This window comes from Lynx canadensis, chromosome E3, assembly GCF_007474595.2.
Source record: "Lynx canadensis isolate LIC74 chromosome E3, mLynCan4.pri.v2, whole genome shotgun sequence".
Classification (NCBI taxonomy): Eukaryota; Metazoa; Chordata; class Mammalia; order Carnivora; family Felidae; genus Lynx; species Lynx canadensis.
Window position 1 is genome coordinate 563,836 of NC_044318.1, and position 25,830 is coordinate 589,665.

At 56.2% G+C, this 25,830-nt stretch overlaps 1 protein-coding gene across 1 annotated transcript in view; it reads right to left on the reverse strand.

Moving 5' to 3' along the window:
• The window catches only part of AXIN1 (axin 1), a 59,112-nt gene that overhangs the window by 5,006 nt on the left and 28,276 nt on the right, over positions 1–25,830 (reverse strand). The window contains 9 exon segments of the mRNA XM_030300076.1: positions 1,867–1,975; positions 1,978–2,036; positions 2,644–2,995; positions 2,998–3,168; positions 7,709–7,850; positions 14,175–14,207; positions 14,209–14,259; positions 14,261–14,276; positions 18,873–19,013. Of these exon segments, the coding sequence (XP_030155936.1) occupies positions 1,867–1,975; positions 1,978–2,036; positions 2,644–2,995; positions 2,998–3,168; positions 7,709–7,850; positions 14,175–14,207; positions 14,209–14,259; positions 14,261–14,276; positions 18,873–19,013 (1,074 nt within the window).

The following is a 25,830-nucleotide window of genomic DNA, read 5'->3' on the forward strand; positions in this document are numbered from 1 at the left end:
TTAGTATCAAAATAAATGCTCTTGTGAGAAAGCTGAACCATATAGGAAATTCCAAAGTAAAAACAATCTAAAAATCTTAATTTAGAAGTACCTACTCTCATTATATTGGTATATTCTCCTTCCCGTTAAAACAATCAGCGTAACTCTAAACATACAATTTTCATTTTTCAAATGTTTCCCCCATGGGATCACACACCTCTCTCTCCCTTCATTACCCAACACACAAAACGCTCCAGAGCTGTGCAGTACGCCTTTGCTGCACGCTGAATTATACCGAAAACATCAGCCTCTCTTAGCCTTGGCTGGAGCCCTTGGAAAGGGGGGCTTTAGCACCAGGAGGGAACCCTGGAAGAGGGCCCAGGCTCAGTGCCCTCGCAGCCCCGGAACTGCCCCAGGAAAGATGGCATCTCCCTCCTAAAGAGCCCACGGGGCCAGCCACAGGGAGACCTTGGCTCTGGGGCCCATCCCCAGCCTCTCCTCGCCCCCCACCTCCCCGCCCCACACCCACCTCCCATCGCCTGGCCCCCCACGTCCTCCCTCTCTCGCTGCCCCGTGCCTCCACCCCCCTGCCTACCTGTTGTATGATGTAAGAGCAACACAGACAGAGGCACACTGTCCCCCAACTCCAGGGAGGCCAGGGAGACCTGGCAGGGATACTGAAATGCCACCATTTAAAATGGCCCATCCTGACATCAAGCACCTTCCAACCTGAGACTGTTTCCAGATGGGCCTTTTATTCTTCCACCACAGAAACCCTCCATCTGGCGTGGGAGGAACGGCCAGCACAGAGCCATTCCTTGTGGAAACCCGAAAAGGAAATCCAGAGAAACCCAACCAAAGCAGGAGAGGGGCTCTGGAAAGACCCTCACCCAGGACAGGTTTTGCGACCGCAAAGGTTCCGAACGCTGGCGGGAGCCTTGCTCCCACAGTCACGTGGAGACCAGACACGGGGACCCACGGGAGGAGAGTCCCACGTCTCTGCTCAGGATGGGCTGGCTGGCAGGTGGTTACCCACTTCTCCCTTTCTCCCCTCCCCACCCCGAGCCCCCCCCACCGCCACCACACAGCGCACTCTACCGTCCCCAACCGTACCAAAACAGACAGTCAGCGAAGCGGGAGACTGAGGAAGGAGGGGTGGCCAGCCCACCCACGGGCACCAGCCCCACGGCCCAGACAGCTGGTCTGGGGGTGAGGCGTGCAGTCCGGGCCAGCCCAGTCCCCCATGGTCCCCCCAAAACGGACGGACCCACGCGAGGCGGCAATGGCACGTCTGGGGTCCTGGCTCCACACCCTCCAGAGCAGCCTCCGGCTCTGGGGCCAGTACAGAGTTCAGAGGGTGCAGACACCACCGACGGCTGGGGGGTGACCAGGTGCGATCAGAGAAGACTTGTCCTGCGCGGTCTGTCTGGAGTGGCGTCCAGGTACCTGCCTAACTGCCCCAGTAACTTAGGTCACTGTCGTGTGGAGGCGTCAGCCACCCAGAAAACAGCTCGTGAGGGCAGCTGTGTGAAAGCGGGGCCCCCCTTGGCGGGCTGGGCACAGCAAGAGGAGATCAGGCAGAAACGTGGTGACTTGAGAACGAGCTCAGCAGCGGACACTCCTGCCCAGGACCCCGAAGCTGTGTCAGGACCCCAAGGCCGGCACAGGGCCCCACTCGGGGCGGGAGTCAGAGAGCTCACACGGCCACGGCCACGGGTTATAAGGACAGGTGGGTGGGGCCAGGCCGCAGCTTCAAAGACCCTGGCGGAACCGTGCTGTAGGCTCGTCAATTAGTGCCACACGCTGGTGCCCGCGCCACCAGGACGCCGGGTGCCTTTTACCCATGGCTTGTGTGGCCACACCCACCCGGGACGCTGGCGCTCTCACCCGTGGCCAGCCTTGCGGTGCCGGCTGATCTCCTTCTCCCCCTCGATGATCCACTGCATGATCTTTTGGTTCTTCTCCGCGTCTTCCGAGGGGCCAGGCACCTCGCTCCCGCGCTCTTCCCTGACTCCGCCTTCTTGGCGTTTCTTCTGGAGGCAGTGCCAGACTTCCCGCTACAAAGCAAGGGGCCGGGAGTCACCTGCTGCCTTTACTTTGTGGCCTGTTGCCGGAAAGCGGCTACCTGAACGTGGTGGCTTTGACAGAGCTGTGTGTCCTCGCGGGCTCCGCCCCAATGCCAGGGGGTTCTCTGAGGTTAGTCTGGTGGGGAGCACAAGGCGTCCAGGCAGCACCAGGCGGGAGGGCAGGAGCACCTGTCCTTCGCCCTCCCAGCCCGGCCACCCAGCCGGTGGCAGCAGCACCGGGACCCAGTCACCCCGCACCCAGACGCCTCCCCCGAAACAGGTACCTCTCTATCCACGCACCCTTCAAGGCCAGAGCCCTGGATGGCCCGGGACCCCAGGCAGGACCGGGCACTCATGCTGGGCGCTGGGGCCCTCTGGCCACCACATGCCCACGGTCTGTGCAGGCAACCCCGGCTGGACGATTCTAAAGGGGAACTGTGGCCCAGAAAACTGAACAGAACCCTCAGGAGACACAGCCTCTCACTGTGACCCCTTCCTCCCCGGGAAGGCGCACGTGGCCCTTACTGATACAGGTTCAGGGATGAAGAAACCACAGCCCCGATCCCAAAGCAAGGCCCAGGCTGCCACAGACACTCACCTGTAGGCCAGGCTATCGCTGGCATTGGGGGCGGTGCCCACGCTCTCTGAGTGGCTACGGGGCTTGGCTGTGTGGCCGTGCAGCTCCGGGCCCCAAGAGAAGCTGCCCGGGATGCGGCGGGCGGCCTCAGCCTCAGCCTGCTCCTTGGGCCTGGCCGCCCCGTGGTGACTGTGGTGGTGGCCGTGCCTGTGCAGGTGTGGGCCGGCTGCGTCCAGCTTCACCCCGGACTTAGGTGCGTGCTTACTGTGCCCAGGGGGCACGCCCCCTAGGACCCCCACAATCTTGGGCACGTGCCCGCTGTCAGGGGAACGGTGGCCGGGCCCCGGCGACTGACAGCCCGGCGTCCTCATGACCGCTGCACATGCTCATCCAGGATGCTCTCAGGGTTCTCCTCGTGCGCGTCCCGCAGACCCACGCAGCCCACGTCTGCATAGCGGGGCGGGAAGTGGTGCCAGGCTGTGGCCAAAGGCAGCTTATGAGTGGCCCCCGGGGGACCAGAGGGCATGTCACCATCCTCACCTCTTCCTCCTGCAGGACAAGGTCACGAGTCACCTCCTGGCACCGGCCGAGTCATAGAAACCTCGCCCTCGCGGAAACAAAGAAATAGGCCCGCAACGCTCCATCTCGGGGGCCGGAAGCACCGAGCCCAGGATGAGCAGGCCAGGTGGGGCACTGGGCGCTGGGGAGCGTGAGAGAGTGAGCACGCCCACCACGCACCGGGAGCTCGAGGACCACAACGCCCACCCAATCCCGCCCACTGAGAAACCTCCAGAGGGACTTAGTTCTTTTATGCTTCTCAATAAAGATATTTTTATTTCTTCAGTTGATTTTCCTAGTCCTCAATTTTATTTCCATGTTTTCCATTATATTTTCTTTTGTTTGCTTTTAAAGTTTATTTATTTTGGGGGGGGGAGGGGCAGGGAGAGAGGGAGAGACACAGAATCCTAAGCAGGCTCCACTCTGTCAGCACAGAGCCTGATGTGGGGCCCAAGGGAGATCATGACCTGAGTCGAGATCAAGAGTCAGACGCTTAACCGACTGTGCAACCTGATCGTCCCTTTCCCATTACATTTTCAAAGGGAATACGCCCTTGTACAGAAGAGCTCGTTTTCTGCTTAATTGCTCTGCTCTGTGATTCTGGGTCAACTGTCACACTAAATCCAGTTGGGTTTCTCTGGAGTCTCTGGCAGCCAACAGGACCCTATCTGTAAATATAACATCTGACCAGCCAAATCTTGTATTTATTTTCTCATCTCACTGAATTGTGGAAACCAGAATAATGGTGGGTACATCCGGTAGTGACCAGAAAGGATGGGACAGCTACCCCTGTACTGTACCAGAAACAAATCTCACAAAATCCACAAGAAACTTCTCACTTATGGGAAAGCGTCTCCACGTCACCAGGACAGGCGGTCAGCTGCAGACACTTCAGTCCACGCTCAGGTCGCAGGTGGCACGGAGCAGGACAGAGGGCAGGCACATGGCTGCGGGGAGGGTGAACACGCCCCTCTCGGGCACACCGGGGCCCTGGGCTCCCCACCCCACGTCCCATGCCGGACCCCCCACTCTGCCCTCGACGGACACTGACCCCTACGGTTAAGGAAGAGGGGCTCTTGCAAGTCCCCGGGGGCGGCACGGGGTGGTGACGGACAGCTTGGGCTGAGAGCCAGCTTGTCTCGGTGGCTCTGCACATGTAGGAAATCGGTTTTACGGTTTTGAAATGTTACAGGTTCACCAAACTGTCTAGCTAAGAATTTTCACTTTCTTCTTTGTTCTTATTTTCCGAATTTTACAACAAAACTCTTATTTAAAAATTTGTAGTTATTCTTCTTTAAAAAAAGACTACAGTTTTATGGCATATTTATATGAGCCTTATTTTGTAAAATCATACAAGACAGGGACTCTCACGTCCACGCGGATTCCCTGTACATACGTAATTAAAATTGACTTTCTCCTGTTTTGTTTTTAAACACTCAGGGCATCCGATGGAACCGCACAGCCAGCTGTGGGGCAGCGAGCCCCCCAGGGTCCGAGGGAAGCCTATGGGGACAGAGTGGCTACAGGCCAGAGACTGTGACACAGAGCCCGGCAATCCTGTCCAGACGCCACCGCGGGCCTGCCGATTCGTTCCCGAATCGATACCCAGGAAATACAAGGGGCCTACTCGTTTGAACATCTTGTGTTAAGTCACAGGCACTGGGGAACCTCTGTGGCCGGGCCCAGCCCCCCGTGACAGCTCCTGGGAGATCCAGGCACAACACACGCCCCCGACAGGGAGGCCGCAGACAACAGGAGACTAAGACTCAGACATGAGAAAATACACCGAATACCGATGGTTGTTAAAATGCCCATCCCGCACAGTGACCTGCAGGGCCACGGGCACACGGAGCCACGAGGACAAACTGACACAATTACCACAGCTGGGTTCTACGGCAAGAAGGTTTGAAAGTCTCCTGCCTTAAACTTCTTTCACAAACCACAGGGTACTTTTACTTCGTGAGCGTACTCAGGAGGCACTGACGGAGGCATGCTTGGGCCGCGGACGCGCCACGGTGCCAGCCCCACGACGGCACGCAAATCAGGGCTTGGCTCCTGTAAAACCCGCCGTGCCTCACGGCAACTCTGTGTCCGACACTGATTTTCTCAAAGAAGGTTACCTGACAGGCCACGCCCTAACAGTCCCTTCACTCACGGAGGCCTCTGCTGGACCCTGACGGGGAAGGTGGCCTCCGTGGATGCCCACCGAACGTCCGCCCCCACCCTCGCTGCAACCCAGACTGGCAAACAGGCAGCGGGTCAGCACACGCCCGGCGCCCAGGCCAGCACTGCGTTGCCTACATGGGAGTCACCGGTCACTACGAGGGAGGGAGACAAGAAGATGCCGGTAAGAAAAAACCTAGTGTCCCTGCACAGGTGCTTAAAATACTTTCATAGGGGCGCCTGGGTGGCTCAGTCAGTTGAGTGGCCGACTTCGGCTCAGGTCATGATATCTCGGTCCGTGAGTTCAAGCCCCATGCCGGGCTCTGTGCTGACAGCTCAGAGCCTAGAGCCTGCTTCTGTTTCTGTGTCACCCTCTCTCTCTGTCCCCTCCCCCATTCACACTCTGTCTCTCTCTGCCTTTCAAAAATGAATAAATGTTAAAAAAAAAAAAAAAAAAACAAAAACTTTCATGCGGGCTCCCTCTCGGAGAGCACGCCATCTGGCCATTCACCTCGGTGACCACCCCAGCCTTCCTGGTGCCCACCGCGAACCCCAGGTTTTGAAACGCTATTCGAAATCTGAAAAATGTGGGGGGTGGGGTGGCCCCTCATTTCAAACCTGGGTGTCCTATGAGGGGGCTCCGGAACCCTGGACGGCAAGGGCACAGCACCGTGTGTGATGCATGGAGGGCAGGACAGGAAACCGCCAGGTGTGACTGTGGCTGGGCCCCATGACTACCCTTACGATGGCATCTCCAGACTTCAGGTGCACATGACTCACCGGGGGAACACGGAAGGTGAGACAGCAGGCCCCTCCTGGGGGTTCGGACAGAGTCTGAGCAGGGCTCAGGTCCGTGTTGTAAATGAGTATCGGGTGATCAGGTAGAGAAACAATTCCTTCAAGAACAATCCTGTTTTGGGTGTGTTTTTCTTTGTGTTGTGTTTTGAGACAGAGAAAGAGAGAAAGAAAGAGAGCGAGACTGCAAGAGGGGCAGAGAAAGAGGGGAAGACAGAATCCCACCAGGCTCCACGCTCAGCCAGAGTCCTATGTGGGGCTCAATCCCATGACCCTAGGATCACGACCTGAGCCAAAATCAAGAGTCGGATGCTCTACCAAGCGATGCGCCAGGCACCCCCACAGCAGTCATGGTTTGGGTTTCAGGCATCGGGCATGAGGTATTGAGGGAAAAAGTGCAAGACGCCACTTGTTGGTGACTGTTTTTCCTTTTTCTTTTTTTTAAAGCAGACTCCACACCCAACGTGGGGTTTGAACTCACAACCCTGAGAGGAAGAGTCGTACGCTCCACCGACCGAGCCGGCCGGGTGCTGCCAGTGGTGACCTTTCTTAGTTTCAGAAGGAGATTCCTACCTGCTGGAGAAAAGCAAAGGCCTGTCTCCAGCGACACAGTGGCGCCTGGCTCTGGGAGCACGGGGCACTGGGGCCTCGGGGACACACAACCTGGTGAGGCGTGAGAAGCAAGGGGAAGGCCGTGCTCAAGGGACATGTCTGTCATCAACATCTCAGGACGGAAACCCAAGCACACGTGGGAATGAGTCTTGCAGGATGACGCCCACAGGCCACATAAGCCGCATGTCTCTTTGACAGCTACAGGCCGAGAAGTATCAGAGCAGGTAAGTCACAAACCACACGTAATTGTCCCAGCACTCCACGTTCTTCCCGGCAAGGCCACGGGTCAGAAAACAAGGCCCAGGAGCCTATTTCTGAACGTGATCCTTTCTGCACTCGGGGATGGACAGGTGGGAGCCCCCAGGCCCCGTGCCAAGGGCACACTCTGCTCCACACGTGTGCCCGGCGCCCCTGGGACCCTGGCGGGGCCACGGGGGCATGTGGGACACGGGAGGGAGCAGGAAGGGGGTTGGGCTGAAAGGAGAGGTCAGTATGCACGTGGTACGCGTTGAGTCGTCTGCCAAAACTGCCTTCCTGAGCCGAGCCGATGTAGCTCCGGTGTGGCCACCGCCTGGGGATGACAGCAGGGCGTGGTCTCTGCCCGCCTCTCCACACCTCCCCAGAAGCAGGTGGCACAGGAACCCCAGCTCCCCGCAGGCCAAGGAGCAGCTGCTGAGTGCCTACTGGTTGCTCCCAGACCGGGCTCGGGGTCCCCGCCAGGGGGACCTCCTCCCCAGGAGACGGTGAAGACCGAACAGGAGCGGTGGCGGCTTCAGACGGGCCCCCGTCACAGCAGAGCGGCCAGCCACCGGGGCAGGGTCAGAGGGCGTCAGGAGCCAGTACTCTGGGAGACCCAGGAGGGAGCTCGTGGGAGCCCGAAGCTGCCCTTAACTCCACCAAAACGCAGTAAGATCATCCGGAACCCGAGCCGCACCGTGGCCTCTCCCAGAAGGCTCACTCACCATCCGGACGCGTTTCAGCCGCTCCTCCAGCTTCTCCTCGGCCTCCCGTGTCCGCTGGATGGCCTCCAGGCGGTGGATGAGCTCCGCGGCGAACTTCTGGGGCTCCACGCGGACTTCCTTTGGCATTCGGTAAGTGCGCTGCAAGGAGACACTGATTAGCAGCCACGTGCAGCCTTGAACTGCCAGCCCCGTCAAGATGGCACACGGGCACTCTCCGGGTGACCAGGAGGAGCCCCGAAACGTGCGTTTTGTTTCGTTTTTTTAACTTGTTTTATTTTTATTTTTTTTTAATTTATATCCAAATTAGTCAGCATGTAGTGCAACAATGATTCCAGGAGTAGATTCCTTAGTGCCCCTTCCCCATTTAGCCCATCCCCCCTCCCACAACCCCTCCAGCAACCCTCCGTTTGTTCTCCATATTGATGAGTCTCTTCTCTTTGTCCCCCTCCCTGTTTCTATATTATTTGTGTTTCCCTTCCCTAATGTTCATCTGTTTTTGTCCCTTAAAGTCCTCATAGGAGTGAAGTCATGATTTTTGTCTTTCTAATTTCACTGAGCATAACACCCTCCAGTTCCATCCACATAGTTGCAAATGGCAGATTTCATTCTTTTTGATTGCCAAGTAATACTCCATCGTATAAATATACATCTTTTTTTAAATTTGTTTTTATTTATTTTTGAGACAGAGAGACAGAGCATGAGCAGGGGAGGGGCAGAGAGAGAGGAAGACACAGAACCTGAAGCAGGCTCCAGGCTCCGAGCTGGCAGCACAGAGCCCGACGCGGGGCTCGAACTCACAGACCGTGAGATCATGACTGAGCTGAAGTCAGCCACTCAACCGACTGAGCTACCCAGGAGTCCCATATATCGCATCTTCTTTATCCATTCCTCCGGCAATGGACATTTGGACTCTTTCCATACTTTGGCTGTTGTCGATAGTGCTGCTATAAACATCGGGGTACATGTGTCCCTTTGAAACAGCACACCTGTATCCCTTGGATAACGCCTAGTAGTGCAATTGCTGGGTCGAAGGGTAGTTCTATTTTTAGGTTTTTTGAGGAACCACCATACTGTTTTCCAGAGTGTCTACACCACTTGCATGTCCCAGAAACCTGCGTTTTCTCTTAAAACGAGTGTTCACACTTGCCCCTTCTGCTGGGTTCCTCACTGCCCCCTTTTCTTGTCTAAGGTCTCCTTTACCCAGCACTGAGCCAGGAGGGACAACAGAGCCCTGGTGACCATCACATTAGGTCTGTGTTAGGTTCACTACATGTTTTAAAAGTCTAACATTACTGTTACCTAATCAGGCCTTATTTAATTTGATCAGCTGTCCCTAACAATATCTTTTAGCGCAAACGTGTTTTAAAAATCTAAGCCACTTGGGCGCCTGGGTGGCTCAGTCAGTTAAGCATCCAAACCCTGATTTCAGTTCAGGTTCCAATCTCATGGTTCCTGAGTTCAAGCACCACACTGGGCTCTGTGCTGACAGCGGAGAGCCCAGCTTCGAGCCCTCCGTCCCCCTTCTCTCTGCCACTCTCCAGCTTGCACTCTGTCTCTCTCTCAAAAATTAAAAAAATATACATATTTTTTAAAATCTAAGCCACCACCCCCCTGTTGAGGGGAATGGGGTCACCGGGGAGCTGCCAAGAGGAGAGGAGAGAGCCCAGGGGGCTCGGACAGGGCAGGAGGGCAGACGGAGGAGGGAGTAGCCCGAGACAGGGTGACACACAGGAGTCCTCTCTGATCTCCTGGATGGATAGTGGCGATCTAGAACCCTGGACTTCAGATGTACAGCAAGCTGAGCAGGGAGGACTCCGTGTGGGGCAGGAGCCTGAGCGGGGCAGTGCCCCTGGCACAGTTTTGACTCTATGTTTCTCATCTACAAAACGACAGAACCTCAGAAACAGGTAAGCTTAGGTGAGAAAATCATGGGAAGGGCTCGGGGACAAATGCCCACGTGTGGGGCTATCACTGGCCTCGATGAGCTCAGGGGCGGCTGCAGAAAGCTCGGAAGGGTCCGGAGAGGGAAGCAGGGGAGGGCAAGCCCAGGACACAAGCTAACACTTCAACAGAGAGAGCTGGTGCGAAAGGTCCAGGGGTGCCCAGTGTTCTCAGAAGAGCCTGGGCAGTAGGGACAGCCATGAGGCCGAGACCCGGAAGGCAGTCTTTGCGGACAGCATATCCCAGTGGACAAGAAAGGCCCGAGGCCAGCAGGCTGGCTTCTCCGGGGACTGAACTGAGCAGAGGGCAGTGACCTGCATGGGACTGAGAGAGCAAGGCCAGACGTCCAGGTGGCAAGCGCTGAGCAGTGCTGACCGTGAGACGGCACACGCAGAGAAGGGCAGAGTGAGAAGTCCCCACGAGACGGAAACGCACCCACGTGGAGTGAGGACGCGTGCGAGGCTCGGCCCTGCGGCGGATGCCTGCCCCCAAGCTCAGGAGTTCTGGAAAAGAGCCTCTAGGCTGCACGGCTGTACTTCTGAAAATGGGAAACTGTCAGAAATGACAATAATTACCAGCTCTGTGGAAAAAACGGGTAACGTTCCGGCTGTGGAGGAACAAAAGAAGTCACAAAGGAGAAAGTCCCAGTAATTACAACTGTGGACCTTCTGGGTAGTTCAGATGGCCCCTCCCTCGGGCATGAAGGAGTAGACCTTTCATGACTGGAAAGTCAGCGGGGTCCCCCACGTGGTGGTGCCTCTGTGCCCCTGCACCGACACCCACACACAGCCCCTCGTCCTGGGCCTGATCCCCTGGAAGTCACGCAGCAAGGACCACCAGGCACAGCCCACCCACCTACCTCGGGGCAGCACAGTGTCTGCCTCTCGCCCGCGCTCCCCGGATGCTGCCTCCCCTGAGACCCACCCCAAGTCTCCGGCCCAACGACAAAGTAGACACGCACAGGTTCCTGGGGCAGGCGGGTGTCACCAGCCACAGAAGAGACACCCCAATCACAGGACTCCACGACCTCGGCCAAGATGGGGAACATTTTCTTCTGGTTTGTTAGATAAAAAATGTTGCCCTTAAAAATAAAAGTCAGTTATTCTACCAGCAAAAATGGTTTTATTTAGGAGTAACAAAGAACTGCAACTGGGGACAAGCATTGTATGGCAAAAGTGATAGACTACTCCTACAAACAAAGGCAAAGACGTCATCTTACGGAGAAGGGGACTTGGGAGGGCTGCTGTGAATGGAAGTCCACTGGAAGAGAAGCAAGCGTCTGGGGCGACAAAGGCTTCTCCTTGGCTGAGCTGCAGGGGTGGGACGCAGTGGGCAGCGCGTCCTTCCCTGTAACGGACGCTCCTGCTGGGTTGGCACGAGAGCTCCCCCCACTGGCTTCCCGACTCCCCTTCGGTGAGGTTTCTCCTGCTTCATTTCCACGCCGGACAGAACGGATGCAGCATGCCTGTCTTCGCTCTTAACTCTGAGCCACGTGCTGGCCTGTCTGCCCTGACCACACAGCCAGGCTGGGCTCCAGGCTGTGCCCAGTGCTGACGGCAGACGCCAGCTCACCCAGGCAGCGCTTCTGCTGAGACCACCCCCCCCGCGCCCCACCGCCTCAACGGCTACCCAAGCACACCCCCGCCAGGCCCCTCTGCTGAGCTATCAGACAGATGCAGAGGGGCCCCTGGAGAGACCACGAAGCTCCCCATGCCGCCGAGAAGCACGCGGGCGACATCTTCTAACGCTGGTCCCCGGAAAACGAAGCCCAGGCGGGTGAGGAGGCCGGTGACCTCTGCCCCCCCCTCACTGCCCCAGCATCTGCACCAACCGCCTGGCCGTGCCCAGTCCATCCCAGCCACGACCTGTTCCCCTGAACGCGTGAGCAGCTCAAGGAGCAGGGCTCATTGAGCCTCCCCTGGAAGGTAACCAGCGCTCAGAGGTCACCAGGACGCACCGGACTCCTGCTTTCACCGAATGGTCGCACAGGGTCAGGCCCGGGGGTCAGCGTGGTGCCCAAGAACGCTCTTAGCCCCGCCGGGGGGCTGGGCGGCCGAGGCTGGAAGCCTGTGGGCCACAGCACTGTCCACACCGCACGGTAAAGCCAGGCTCACGCTGCCATGCCTGCCTCTCTCAGCTGTGCCTTCACGCTGACTTGGCCAGGACCTTCCAGAGACTGAAGATGCCTCGCCTTCCTCGATTCCGGAACATCGCCCCAATGACACTTCTGACTCTCGTCTCCTCCTGATTCTCTGTGCCGCATTCTGAGACATCTTTCCAGGTCTATATTCCAGCTCACCAACTTTCTCTTTTGGTTTTCTTGAATATGCCGTTTAATTGTTTGAATCAGATCCTATCGCCAGAATTGGTTGGCAGGCGTCCCACAGAGGAGGGCTCCCTGACATGAGCATCCCTGGACCCCGAGGCCCCACAGGTCCTGTACGGCCACGGCGCTCAGCTGGACCGTTTCTCTGCACTCCCTCAGTCTGGAACGAGGCTGTCTCCTCTGGACTTTTGTGACCCTGTGACTTTTGAAAATTTGAAGCCAGTTCTTGGGCAGGGTGGCCCTCAACGTGGGCTGTGTCCTGCTGATTTCTCCGGCAAGAGGCCCCGGGCCTCTCATGGTCCTCGAGGGGGCAGCATCCACGGGTCCCCTCGCGGCCGAAGATGGCACCCCTGCCCCGAAGTCACTTTTTTCCCATGGGAGCGACAGCTTCACCTGGGCCGGTGCAGGTGTCCTGCTGCTCATCACACTCCCGGTGTGTTCAGTCCATCAGCGGAGACGGGCACGTTCCCGCCTCACCGCCACTGACCCTCACGCTTTGGTGGCCTGGTGGGAGGGAGCGCCTCCACGTGGCTCCTGTGTCCACTCACCCCCTTCCTTTCTGGGACACAGGGTACCCAGGCACCCCTACTGCTCCCCCCGGCCCAGGCCCAGTCCTGAGTTTACACATCCATGAAGAGAGGAACCTGGGGGGTCAGTTAAGCGTCTGACTCGGTACCGACTCAGGTCACCATCTGAGACCGAGCCCTGCATCAGGCTCCGTGCTGACAGTGCGGAGCCTACTTGGGATTCTCTGTCTCCCTCTCTCCCTGCCCTTCCCCCACTCCCTGCCCCCTCTCTGAAAATAAATAAATAACCCTTAAAAAAACCACAAAACACAAAGAACAAAAAGATCTCTGAAGAGAGCTAGGAGACACACGCACCAGCCTACAGCGAGGTGAAGACGTGTGCAGGCCCCGGCTGCGCTCCGACTCCGGCTGGTGCTCCCTACGGGGGAGCCCTGAGGGGCCCTGGCAGCGTGCACGCACACGCAGGCACACACGTGCACACAGACCACCAGCAGCAGCATCCACTCCTCCCGAGCACACGCTGTCGGCGCCTGGCTTAGGTCAAGTCTGTGCTGGGAGGTGACAAGATGCTTGACCAGGCTTTTCTGTTTTTCCTTTTTTTAAACATTTATTTATTTATTAGAGAGCACGCAAGCAGGGAGAGGCACAGAGAGAGAGAGAGAGACAGAGAGAGAGAGAGAGAAAGAGAGGAAGAGAATCACAGGCAGGCTCCGTGCTGTCAGACAGGGCCCGACACGGGGCCTGACTCCGCCAGCAGTGAGGTCATGACCTGAGCCGAACCTGAGGTCATGACACTGAACCGACCGAGTCCCCCAGGTGCCCCTAACACTGACCACCCATCCTCTTCTCAGAAGCAAGAACATACCCACAACCTTTCTGCTCAACCATAAAAATCACCTTCTTACCTGGAAATTAGCTAAAAGACTCTAAGCAAGAACTGGCCACGGATGAGTGTGCGGTGACCCCAAGAGACGTCCCCTTCACCTGCACAGGAACCGCGGACAGCTGCTCGCAGCACCAACGGTTTGAGACTCCTGCAAGCCCTCCTTCTCTTCCCTGAGAAGTCTTTTCCCGTCGGTCGGCACGCCAAGATAAAGAGGTCTCTGCAGGTGGGGCGGGCTGCCTGCCTGCTCTGCGAAGCCCCCCCTCCGGCACCCACAGTCGGGGGACTACTGTCACCTCACTATTTCCTCCCAGGAGGCGAAGCTGAGGCACCTCCCACAGCAAGTGCTCACAGTAACTTGGGATGAGAGGCGCTGAGCGTCGCCCCTGTCAGGCTTCCGCATGGAGCCACAGGGAGGTGGCCCGTGCAGGGGCCGGGCCCGGTATCGAGCCAGGGACAGGGGCTCAGAGCTGCTCTCCCACATCGAGGACAGCACGTCACTTAGCAGGACGGGAAGACTGCAACAGCAGGTACTACGTGAGGCCCTCCCTGCCCCTGTGAAGGGAACGTGTGGGCCTACAAGTCGCCCACGCTGTCCTCGCCAGCCTGTGGGGTGTGACCTCGTGTTGACCAACGCTATGCCTGGACATGAGCTGAGCCCGCAGGAAGCAATTGCCCTTCCCGCTGCCCAGTGCCACAGTGGCCGGGGGTGGAGGGAGAAAGGGTGGGGCATGGTCCCAGAGGGCCCAGGAGACAGGGCGCAGGGCTGCGCGGCCAGAACTTACAGGGATGTGAGGTAGGGGCACCCGCCCGTTGAGCCTGGACGCTCTCTTGCATCTCCCGGGCGGTGTGCTGCTTACGGGTCCTGTATTGGCGGGACTCCATCCCTGTCTCGGAGGAGAGAGAGCCCGGCGTGAGTGCAAGACAAACAGCTCAGGGAAGTGCAGCTGGCGAGGCCTGCTCTCCACGGCCGGAGAGCTAACAGGGTTTCTCCGTTTTCTAAAGCAGTGGACAAGGGGCACCTCGTGGCTCAGTAGGATGAGCATCATTTTACTCTTCATTTCTAGCTCAAGTCATGATCCCAGAGTCGCGGGATCGAGCCCCTGTCGGGTCCCACACTGAGCATAGAGCCTGCTTAAGATTCTCGCTCTCTCCCTCTGCCCCTCCCCCACTCGTGTTCTCTCTCAAAACTTGAAGGGGAAGGGGCGCCTGGGTGGCTCCGTCAGTTAAGCATCTGACTTCGGCTCAGGTCACAATCTCGCGGTTTGTGAGTTTGAGCCCCGCGTCGGGTTCTGTGCTGACAGCTCAGAGCCTGGAGCCTGCTTCAGATTCTGTGTCTCCCTCTCTCTCTGCCCCTCCCCTGCTTATGCTCTGTCTCTCTCTGTCTCAAAAATAAATAAAAACATAAAAAAAAAATAAAATAAAATTGGGGGGGAAGAAAAGCAGGAAAGGAATATGTGACAGAGACCGTATGTGGCCACAAAGCCTGAAACATTCACTGACCTGTCACTGAACGCCCAGGTGCCTGTCTGGCAGGGGTGCTGTAAACAGACCAAAACATGGACAGCCAAGACAATTTAGATCCCACTGGAACAGATCTCCCAGGTTCTATGTTACCTGCTGTCTTCCAAGGTAGACTGGAAAGGCAGCGTTCTCTCTCTGAGGGTACACAAATTAGCTTCCTTGACGTAAGTTTTAGTTATAAACCCTCTTGAAGATTGTAATAAACGTATGAATCAAATCACATGTTGTCTGTACATGACTGAATGTACCTACTCAAGACACATGCCAGCTCTAACACCTCACCCACTGCACGGACCCGATCCCTCCCGCTCTCCAGTCCTCTCCGCACTTTAAATCTACGCTAAGAAGCACAGTGGCCAACAGGAGCCACTGTGACGTGACGACGCCCGCCAGAGCAGGATGCCTAGAGAGAGTGGCTCCTCTGGGTCCCCACCTCCTCCTCACTGAAGAACTCCTGAGCGGGTTCCCAGCTCTGACAGCTGGAAGGGAGGGGTCTGTAAACCATCTGGCTGTTGAAAGACCTCGGCCTCCCTGGCCTCCAGTGGGTGAAGATCTGCGTCCCCTGGCCTCCTTCCCAAGCACGGCCCAGGGAAGGGGGTGTGGGGGGACAGGGCTGGGGCGCTCTCAGAGCAGTGCTCCTACTTGCCAGCAGGATCCACACGTGCACACAATTCTGATCTCATTTCTTAACTGCTGGGCCCCCGGCTCGGCGGCTTTGCTTACAGGCAGGGATGCAACATTCTCCTCTTAAAATCATATTCCTGAGAGCCCTGGTCTGGGTGGAAAGGGTAGACTTTGGCTGAATGAGGCAGAATGAGGCTGGGACAGCCATCTCTCCTGTCACTGCCTCGGTGTCCCGGCTATCAGGGCACCAGCTGGGTGTGCAGTGTGACTGGCTCAGCACTCCAGCAGGGGCCTCAGGGGACAGCTGTCAAGCAGCAGGCAAGTCAAATGCATTAAAAGATGTCGTCATCTGCCCGGAGGGTTTTGCCCAGGTGTCCCGAGCCACCAACTTGTTTCTCATACGCTTTGACCGGGCACTGGTTAAAGGTCCCACATGCCTCCGGATGAGGCACTGTCCTTGGACGCCCACGTCCAAAGTCTAGTGAGCCATGCGACCGTTTTTACTGTGTGGTTGACGTGCCGAGGGCAGCTGTGCCCAGGAGAAATAATGCAGAAGAAACGCACCATGCTACTTTTTGCCTCTGACGTATATTCAAATACATTCTAAATTTACTCCTACGTTTTTTTGAAAAAATTAAAAAAAAGCATACATTTATTTATTTAATTATTATGTTTGTTGTTTGGTTTTTTTACTTGAGAGAAAGAGGGAGAGCACACACACACAGGGGAGGGAGCAGAAGGAAAGAGGGGAAAATGTTTTTAATGTTTTTTTGAGATAGAGGGAGAGGGGGAGGGAGGGAGCGAGAGGGAGACAGGGAGACAGGGAGACAGGGAGAGAGGGAGTGCACACAAGTAGGGGAGGGGCAGGGAGACAGGGGGCCACAGGATCCCAAGGGGCTCTGTGCTGTCAGCACAGGGCCCAACACGGGCTTCAAACTCACGAACCATGAGATCATGACCTGAGCCAATGTCGGACGCTTAACCAATAGCCACCCAGGCGCCCTACTATTCCTATGTTTCTCAATCTTAGAGTAAGCTAACATGAACAGAATATCAGGAAAAAAATACTTTAAAAACTTTAGATCTTCCCTTCAGCAAACATATGTCCTTTTCTTAGAGTGAATTAACAGACTTTATGAGAAAAAAGTACTGGCAAATGAATCTTCATTGTAGTAACCAATTTCTGGGAGGAGGAAAACCAAACAGCACGAGGGCACGATCCCGAGCCGTGAGCTGCGAGTGGGGGTCACAGTGGGCACTGCTAAAAGCACAGTCATTTCAAGTAAGAAACTGCTAAAAAACACGTCAACATTTATTTTTTTTTTTTTTTTTAATTTTTTTTTTTTTCAACGTTTATTTATTTTTGGGACAGAGAGAGACAGAGCATGAACGGGGGAGGGGCAGAGAGAGAGGGAGACACAGAATCGGAAACAGGCTCCAGGCTCTGAGCCATCAGCCCAGAGCCCGACGCGGGGCTCGAACTCACAGACCGCGAGATCGTGACTGGCTGAAGTCGGACGCTTAACCGACTGCGCCACCCAGGCGCCCCTCAACATTTTATCTTAAAGATGTGATGCAAAGGGGGTGGCTGAGGGCTGAGGGGCTCAGTCGGTTGAGCCTCCTTGGGATTCTCTTTTTCCCTCTCTCTGCCCCCCCTGCTTGCTCTCTCTCTCTCTAAAAACAAACTAAAAAAAGAGGGGGGGGCACCTGGGTGGTTCAGTCGGTTGGGCATCCGACTTTGGCTCAGGTCACGATCTTGTGATTTGTGAGTTCAAGCCCCGCGTCAGGCTCTGTGCTGACAGTTCAGAGCCTGGAGCCTGCTTCAGATTCTGTGTCTCCCTCTCGCTCTGCCCCTCCCCCGCTCGCACTCCATCTTCCTTCTCTCAAAAATAAATAAAAACCTTTTTTTTTTTTTTTTTTTTTTTAATTAAAAAGAAAGAAACAAACAGGGGAGAAGCCTGAGTTGCGGACACACTTGGGAGGCTCAGAGGCCCCACCGACCAGGACAGCTCATTGCTCTTTTCTGTCTCTCTCTAATAAATAAACGTTAAAAAAAAAAAAAAAAGATGTGACACAAAGAAGAATGAAATAGTCAATATACACACACAAGTTGAACCCAAAGGGACAGACCCATCTTGTGACGTCACCACCATGTGGCCACCAAAGAGGAAAAGAGAAAGGGGCCCCAGATGCGCAGGGTAGCCTGCAGAAGCGGCGAGTGCACACCACAGGCAGGGGCGTAGGCAAAGGGGAGGCAGCAAGTATGAAAACGGCACAGAAAGTGGGACCACAAATTTAAAAAAGGGTTTAGTAACCCTTTTTTTCTTTCTTATTTAACCCTACCTGATTTTCCAAAATGTTTCCCGTGAAGAAACAAGCTGGCTGGGGAAGAAATCCCCCAGCGACCAGTTGACAGTTGCTGCCCCCCCCCCCTCCCCACCCCTGGTGGTCCTGGCCCACACCCCTGCAGCCTCCGTGCAGGGAGGGTGCCCTGCAGCTTCTGTGCGGGGAGGGTGCCCGCGGTTCGGCCCTCAGCCCCTGGCCCTGGCCGGGGACTTGCCATCAGTGGTGGTCAGATGGCGAATGGCACACAGTCTTAGAGCTGGGTACGTCTGATGTTCATGGGTGGCCAAGATCCCACATAACGTTGATAGGCTGGTTGGGCAATGCCCTGATATAACAACAGGGTGTTTTACGCCACTCTTTGGGTGGTCCCAAAAAGCCACCTACCAAAGCAAAGGAAGAGTGTTGGAAAATAAGTACTTTCTCACAAAGGGAGGGCTTCCCTGGGGAGGACGATGGGAGAATACGGTCCACTGTCACCACCGAGGGCCACTAAGGCTCAAGGTGGTTCTTGACGGTCACTGAGGCCTCAGAGATGTGTTGCAGCCCCAGTAGCTGTCCCTGAATCGACCAGGCAGTGGGGCTGGCCCGGAACCAGCTGTAACGACTCCCCTCCGGCTCCTGTCTTCCCATCCCCTATGCCAAGTAGGTGACAGGGAGTAGATTTGAACAGTGACAAGTACGGAGAGGCACCCCTGCCCAGGAAGCAGACCTGCCAGAGGAGGCCCGCACCCCCACGCCCACCCTGCTTGGCCACCTGTCTGTAAAGCGAACCCCAGACCGAATGCCGAACACAAACTGAACCACGGCATGAGAGGCGGGCAGCTCTGGAATCTGCTTCCTTAGTTTCTTCTCTTCAAAGGTCCAGCAGCCTTGGCCTGGGGAGAAGCAGTGGCTGCAGCCCCGGGGACCATCAAGGACAGTCCCGCAGCGCGGACTGTCCGTGCAGCAGCGGGGGGCCTGCCGGGGTTCGCCCAGAAGGGGGGACTCACACGCTGCTGTCGGTGAGGGACAGGCTGTCGGCATCACTGGATAGGCTCTGCTGCTCACTGTCGTTGGCACTGGTGGCCGGGGCGAGGGCGTAGCCGGAGCTGACGTAGTAGGGGTTGGCAGGCTCCCGCCAGGACCCGCACCTGTGAACAGGGAGCAAAGGTCAGCAGCAGCCCAAGGACACGTGCGCAATCACCACATCCACGGGCGAGTATCCGTGCAGATACCGATTTATGAACCGCACATGTAAAGAATCCAGAAAACACAGCACAAGGAGCCGGTGCCTCTGTCCTGCCTCCGGCCCTCTGCTCTTCCCAGGGGATCGGTTAAGCCCCGGCATCTTCCGGATCTTTGGCGTGCATTTAGGCAGACGTGTAAGTGCGCATACACTTGTCACCTCGGTTTGCACTTTTACGCACGTCACTACAAACGGGAGTGTGCCATTCTGCTCTCGAGTCTTCTAAAGAACGCTGCTGGCAGGCTTACTTGCCGCACAGCGGGGCGCACCTCCAACCAGCAGCAGCGACACCGGTGCCCTACCCCGCTGCTTCCCCAGAGTCTGAGGCCACAGGAGGCCACGACCCCTTCAAGGAGCCAGCCGGGACTCTGGCGCACGAGTGTGACAAGGCTCACGGGACGCAGGCGGGAGCCGGGGGTGAAGGTGCACGTGCGTCTACGGAGGCTGCAAGCTGCCTGCTGGGTGCGGCGAAACCAGGAGTTGGATGCTCAATGGACCGAGCTCCTGGGCACCCACAGGGCCGGTCGCACCGCAATGACTTCTGGGGGCAATGACTTCTGGGGGCCGTGCTGTTCTCCCGTCAAGGTACCCCCCCACGAAGCCAGGACTCCTCCTCCCAGAATGCACGGAGCGACAAGGGGTCAGGGGGAAAGCGAAGAGTTGTGGATGGGACGGGAGATGGGGGGCGCGCGGGACTCGGGGAATGACGAAACCCGTCGGGGAGCACGGCTCACTCTGTCGAGCGAACCACGAACACAGTGCCCAGAATGCGTGCGCCAAGCGCGGGGACCTGGGGCGCATCACGGTGGCCCTCAGACTCCAGTGGTCCTCAGTGCAGAGAGGGAGAGGAGACCGTCTCTACGGGGATGGAACCCCTGTGGACAAACCATCGCCTCACCGGGCCCGATTCGTGCCACGCACAGCCTCAGAAAAAGGTGCCCTAACGACACTGGGGACCAGGCCCCTCGGTACCTGACACCCATCACGCAGGACGTGCAGGGCCAGGCAGCACGGCCAGAAGAGAGGCCCGACCGAAGGGGGACCAACTCCCCGGGGGGCCTTGGCATCCGGTCTCAGGAGAGGTGGCACCTGAGGCCACGAAAAGGAGAGAAAAGTGCCAGCCAGGTGGTCCTCCTATTCTGGCCAATGAGGCCACAGCACCGGATGGAGACACAGCCACCGAAGTTCCGCGCTGGCTCAGGAAACATGTGCTCCACGTCCGTCTCCAGAAAGGAGTAGGTCACCGTCCAACACCACGCAGTTTCTCTGACCCACCCCCCACAGCCGCCAAAGCCTCTGGGGAGGCCACTAACAGGTTCCAGCCAGCTGGGCAGGGGCAGGGCCCAAAGGCTCCTAGTACACAACATGTCCCGTCCAAGGGCTCATAGGAAGGGATGGGGACGAGGACAGAGACACCAATGCCTGTCCCTGGTCTTGTGCCTGTGTACATTTCCTCATCTAGATCATTCCTACCGTGAAGCAGACAGAATGATGGGAGCTTGCCACATCAAAACTCTTTAAGAATTGTACAATTTCAGGGGCGCCTGGGTGGCTCAGTCGGTTGAGCGTCCGACTTCAGCTCAGGTCACGATCTCACGGTCCGTGAGTTCGAGCCCCGCGTCAGGCTGTGGGCTGATGGCTCAGAGCCTGGAGCCTGCTTCCGATTCTGTGTCTTCCTCTCTCTCTGCCCCTCCCCCGTTCATGCTCTGTCTCTCTCTGTCTCAAAAATAAATAAATGTTAAAAAAAAATTAAAAAAAAATCATACAATTTCATTTTTATTACTTTAAACAATTTTTGTAAAAAGTAGGCTCTACACCCAACATGGGGCTCAAACTCATGACCTGAAGATCAAGTGCAACGACGGAGCCAGCCAGCCGTCCCACCATAAAACATTATTTTTAAATGACACTGTTGTTCCTCTTCTATACTTAAAACATAAAACCACCAATATCGTCACCATAATAACCACGGCACTGGAATCCAGATCACAGGCTAAGTGCTAAACTGTTTTTTCGGTTTCCCCATTACGAGTAAGGAATATTAAACTTTGGTTACTTTCTGTAAACACTCATTTGGTCAAACGAGAAAAAAAACTCCAACTTAAAGAGGAAAAGGCATCCCGGCTTGGAAGCCCAAGCCCGCAGAGCACGCGCTCCACCCGTGCACCTGCTCACCTCTGCCCTCCCCCTATGCAAGAACCCCGTCCAGCAGGACATAGCCTTCGACTCCGATGTGTCCAAGACTGTGTGTCTTACGCCTCAAACAGGTCCCCAGCGTGCCTCCCACGTGTATAAAAAAGTCCATCTTGGGGTGCCTGGGTGGCTCAGTCGGTTGAGCATCTGACTTCGGCTTGGGTCATGATCTCACAGTTCGTGAGTTGGAGCCCCGCATCGGGCTCTGTGCTGACAGCTCGGAGTCTGGAGCCGGCTTCAGATTCTTTGTGTGTGTGTGTGTGTCTCTCTCTCTCTCTCTGCCCCCCCCCACTTGTGCTCTCTGTGTCTCAAAAATAAATAAATGTAAAAAAAAAAAATTCAACAAAAAAAGTCCATCTTTAGGTGAAAAGCAAGAACAACATGGTTTAATTTTCCACAGCCTGCAGCACAGAGCCAAGCCCACTACGTACATGAGCTCTGAGTCCAGATGACAAAGGGAAGAGAGAAGAAAGAGCCACACCAGACAGAACAGAAGAGGAAGGGGTGCCTGGGGGGCTCAGTCAGTTGAGCGTCCGACTTTAGCTCAGGTCATGATCTCACGGTTCCCGAGTTTGAGCCCAACGTCGGGGTCTGCACTGACAGCTCTGAGCCTGCTTAAGATTCTCTCTCTCTCTCTCTCTCTGCCCCTCACCCGCTCATTCTTTCAAAATATATAAATAATTTTTTTAAAATAATAAAAAAGAAGGGAGGAAGAGCTATCGGTTATCTTTTCCCTTTTTAAACTTGTAGACAATAAAGCTGGCTCTCGGAATCAAGACCGTTAGTGCCCTGGGCCTTCGCTGCAGGCTGACACCACAGAAAGTTCTGGCCAATGACCTGCGAGAGGAAATGTCATGTGGGGGAGCCCATGTCTCTACAAGACAGCCAGAAACGGAGACAGGGAGAGTGTGCGTGTGCTCACACACATGCACACACACACACACACGGGCACAGCAAACGTAGCCAACCTCCCAGGTGCTGCGGCCAGAGAAAATGCCCACTGCTCTGTCCCTTTCGATGTTCTCAGAATAAAACCTGGACGGGCCCACATATGCCCAACCGGGAACACCCTGCCTCTGTGCTGCCTCTTCTCCTGGGATGCCGTTTGCAGGACTTGGGTTTTCCATCTTTTCATGTTTAACTTCTTCTACTTTCGTGTGTCTGCTGGGAAAGCTAGCCTTGTTAAGATCCAGCTGGACAATCTTTCTTCCAATCAAACAATTTGGTCCTGCTGCATCTGGTGTGACTACTAAGGGAACAGGGGTTGTCCACCACCTTGTTATCTGCTGTCTGTCCTTCTATTCCGTGTTTTTTGCTTCTTTCTTGCCTTCTTCTGGCTGTTTATTTTCCATCTCCTCTCTCTAATAAAGTAACCCTTCGGTCAGTAGTTCCTGTAAAGATCACAACACAATCCCAGGATCATGGCATCAAGCCCCGGGCCTGGACCAGAGATCCGTCCCCCGGGGACACCGGGAAATGTGGCCCGCTCCACGGAAGGCCAGGGGCCTTCCCAGGCTGGCTGCCGGCAGCCTCTCCCACTCCCAGCGCTCAGGCCAGGCGCACACCAACCCCTCGCCCATAAGGCCTTGCTCCCTGCGCTGAGCCCAGACGTGCCCCCGGAACAGGGGCAGAGGCGGTTCAACACCGACATGACGCGGCCTGCCGACCCAGAAGACAAGCTCAGATGTGTTTCACTGTCCGGTTATGGACCGTAGAGTGTTTTTCTCCCTCCTGCCTCCTTTAACCTGGACCCTCATCCTTACCAACACGACGTTCTCAAGAGTCCAGGCAGTCACCCTACACAACGGTTCACTATTTCCTTGTGGTGACACTCACTGGGCACTCTTGGGCAGGAATGTCACAGAAGTGATGCTGAATCACATCAAGAACACCAGGTGGGTTCGTCCCAGTACTGGTAGCAAACCAAGTGCCAGCCAATTTTTTCCACTTCATTATTTTTCTTTTGTTATCAAATAGGCAATTGCGGGGAGATACTGAGATACATACGAATTGTTACCACCCGGTGATTTTCCGACCCCTTCATTTGACCGCACACCCACAGCGGGCTGGTGTTCTACCGTAAGGAAGGTGTTCTCTCCATCTGCATTTATTTACATCCGTGTGGACCTCAGATGGCTTCATCCAATGGATCACAACCCACTCATTTCTTTTCTGCTCATACTCGGCACAGCCCTGTCGGCCTAGGAACGCGCCCGCACTCTCTGGCACTCCCTGCCCCAGCACTGAGATTTTCACCAAGAAGGTGTCTGTTAACCGTGTTATCTGGATTCCCGTGGTTTTCTTTCTTTCTTTTTAATGCTTATTTTTGAGGAGAAAGGGAGAAAGAGAGGGAGACACAGAATCCAAAGCAGGCTCCAGGCTTGGAGCTGTCAGCACAGAGCCCGACGCGGGGCTCAGGGACCCTGAGATCGTGATGTGAGCCAAAGTCAGATGCCTAACCGACCGAGCCCCCCAGATGTCCCCTCCGTCTCTTTTATCATCCCATTGTCGTATATCCCTGAGCACGTGGTTATTTTTCATTCAGTATCTGGTTATTTTGGACAGAGCGCCAGACACTGTGCGGGAAAACACTTCCACCGCGGCAGCCTGGGCTGACGCATCCTTCTCCAGAGCACATACATGTGACAGGGCATGTGGCCGGGGCACCAGGGTCCCCAGCCACCTTAATCCAGCGTCAGGAACTGAGAGATGCTGGGTGAGGCTGCAGACCGGGGAGGCGGGAGGGCTTGCGTCCTGCAAGCGTGTCCCTCCTCGAGGGCAGGGCACCTCCCTCCTAGGCAGGCCCCGGCCGGCCGGCCGGGGCCCAAGAGCCATACTGCCAGGCTCGCCCACCTGGGCTCCCTCTCCCTGAACGGGGCTGCGCGCCTTGCTGCTTGGGTAGCTCTGCAAAGCCTTCAGCCAGATTAAAGACAGAAGAACAGGGGCGCCCGGGTGGCCCGGTCGGTTGGGCGCCCGACTTCGGCTCAGGTCATGATCTCGCGGTCCGTGAGTTCGAGCCCCGCGTCGGGCTCTGTGCTGACAGCTCAGAGCCTGGAGCCTGCCTCGGATTCTGTGTCTCCCTCTCTCTCTGCCCCTCCTGTTCATGCTCTGTCTCTCTCTGTCTCAAAATAAACAAATGTTAAAAAAAATTTTTTTTTTAATAAATAAATAAAGACAGAGAGAACAAAACCAGGTCTCGACATTTTAGTTATGCTCAGTAGGATGTCTGCCGTGAACAGCATAACTTATCGCGTAGGGAGACCTCTCATCACTCCTAGAAATCCTGTGACGAAGGATGTCCCCTAATAGCGCTATTACCAGGCGAAACGTGAAAGGAGATTAGGCCTGTCCCCCATGCCCGACTGCCCGGAGCCCGTAAACGTGCGCCCTCGCCCCAGGGAAGCTCCCGTCGACCTCAAAGCCCGAGGAAGAGGTGTGATTTTTACCGGAAGTGCAGGTGCACACTGCATTCTGCTTCACGTGACGTGCTTCCGTAAGTGAAACACAAGGTAAAGCCCTGAGTGATTTAGCAATGAGTCCGCTCAGCGCTCCAGAGGAGCGCTCGGGTGTCTGTCCGGCCACAGCTCTGCCGGCTCAGGTGGGGAGGCAAGACCGCCACGCTCCTGTGACCAGCTGGCCCCACTGTGCCTCCTGTGTCCACGCTGGTCTGCAGGGACTGTCGGGGGCCAGACACGCACACCCCACACGGCCCTTCCTAGCGAGCCAGGCGGTCTCTGGTCAGCTGCTGAGGTGACAGATGGGCCTCCCAGCTAATGAGTCAAGGAGGCCACACGGGCTCGCTCTCTCCTCTGTTTATTTTCTTCATCTGAAATGACGCTAATCCTTGTTACGGCCCCTGCTCCGACCCCCCATCCACGCTGGCTCACTGGCTGTGTGCTCGGCAGCGGCCGGCACAGAGACAATAAACAAGCCCTCGGTACCGACCGCGGGTACCAAGCACCATGCCACCCACTTCCTGACCCCGGTCAGCGTGGCGTCTATGTCTCAACCTGAAAGCCCTCTGTTCGGTGCCACCTGCCGGGCTTGGCCAAGCCCTGCCCCTAGCAGAGTCACTGCTGTGTCCAGACCTGTCCCTTTGCCGAATACCTACACCCTACCAGCTCAAGCAATTCTAGACTGCGCGCACAGGTCAATCAGTAGAGGAGTTCTACCGCCACAGAGATCAGAGCAGAGGTCCTCCCTGAGCAGACGGTGAAGTGGGCTGGTGCCCCGGCCTTCTCCTTCTGGGCAATCCTAGGGCCTCAAGGCAGTGTGGCAGCATTGACTTGTGCGCCCCCAGCTGGCAGGCAATTGCTGCAGCACAGAATTTAATTCCCTGTGGGTGTATCCTTAAGCCCAAGACATGAGTGTCGTGACCTATACGTTTATTAGTTCTTACTGACCCGCGCTGACCACTTCAGCATTTCAGGTGTCCGCTGGGGGCCTTTCAGTCGGCGCGCAGTATCCTCCGGCATCGTGCACAGATCCCTCGTGGCCGTGGCCATCTTTCACTCCCAAGTGTGAGACCA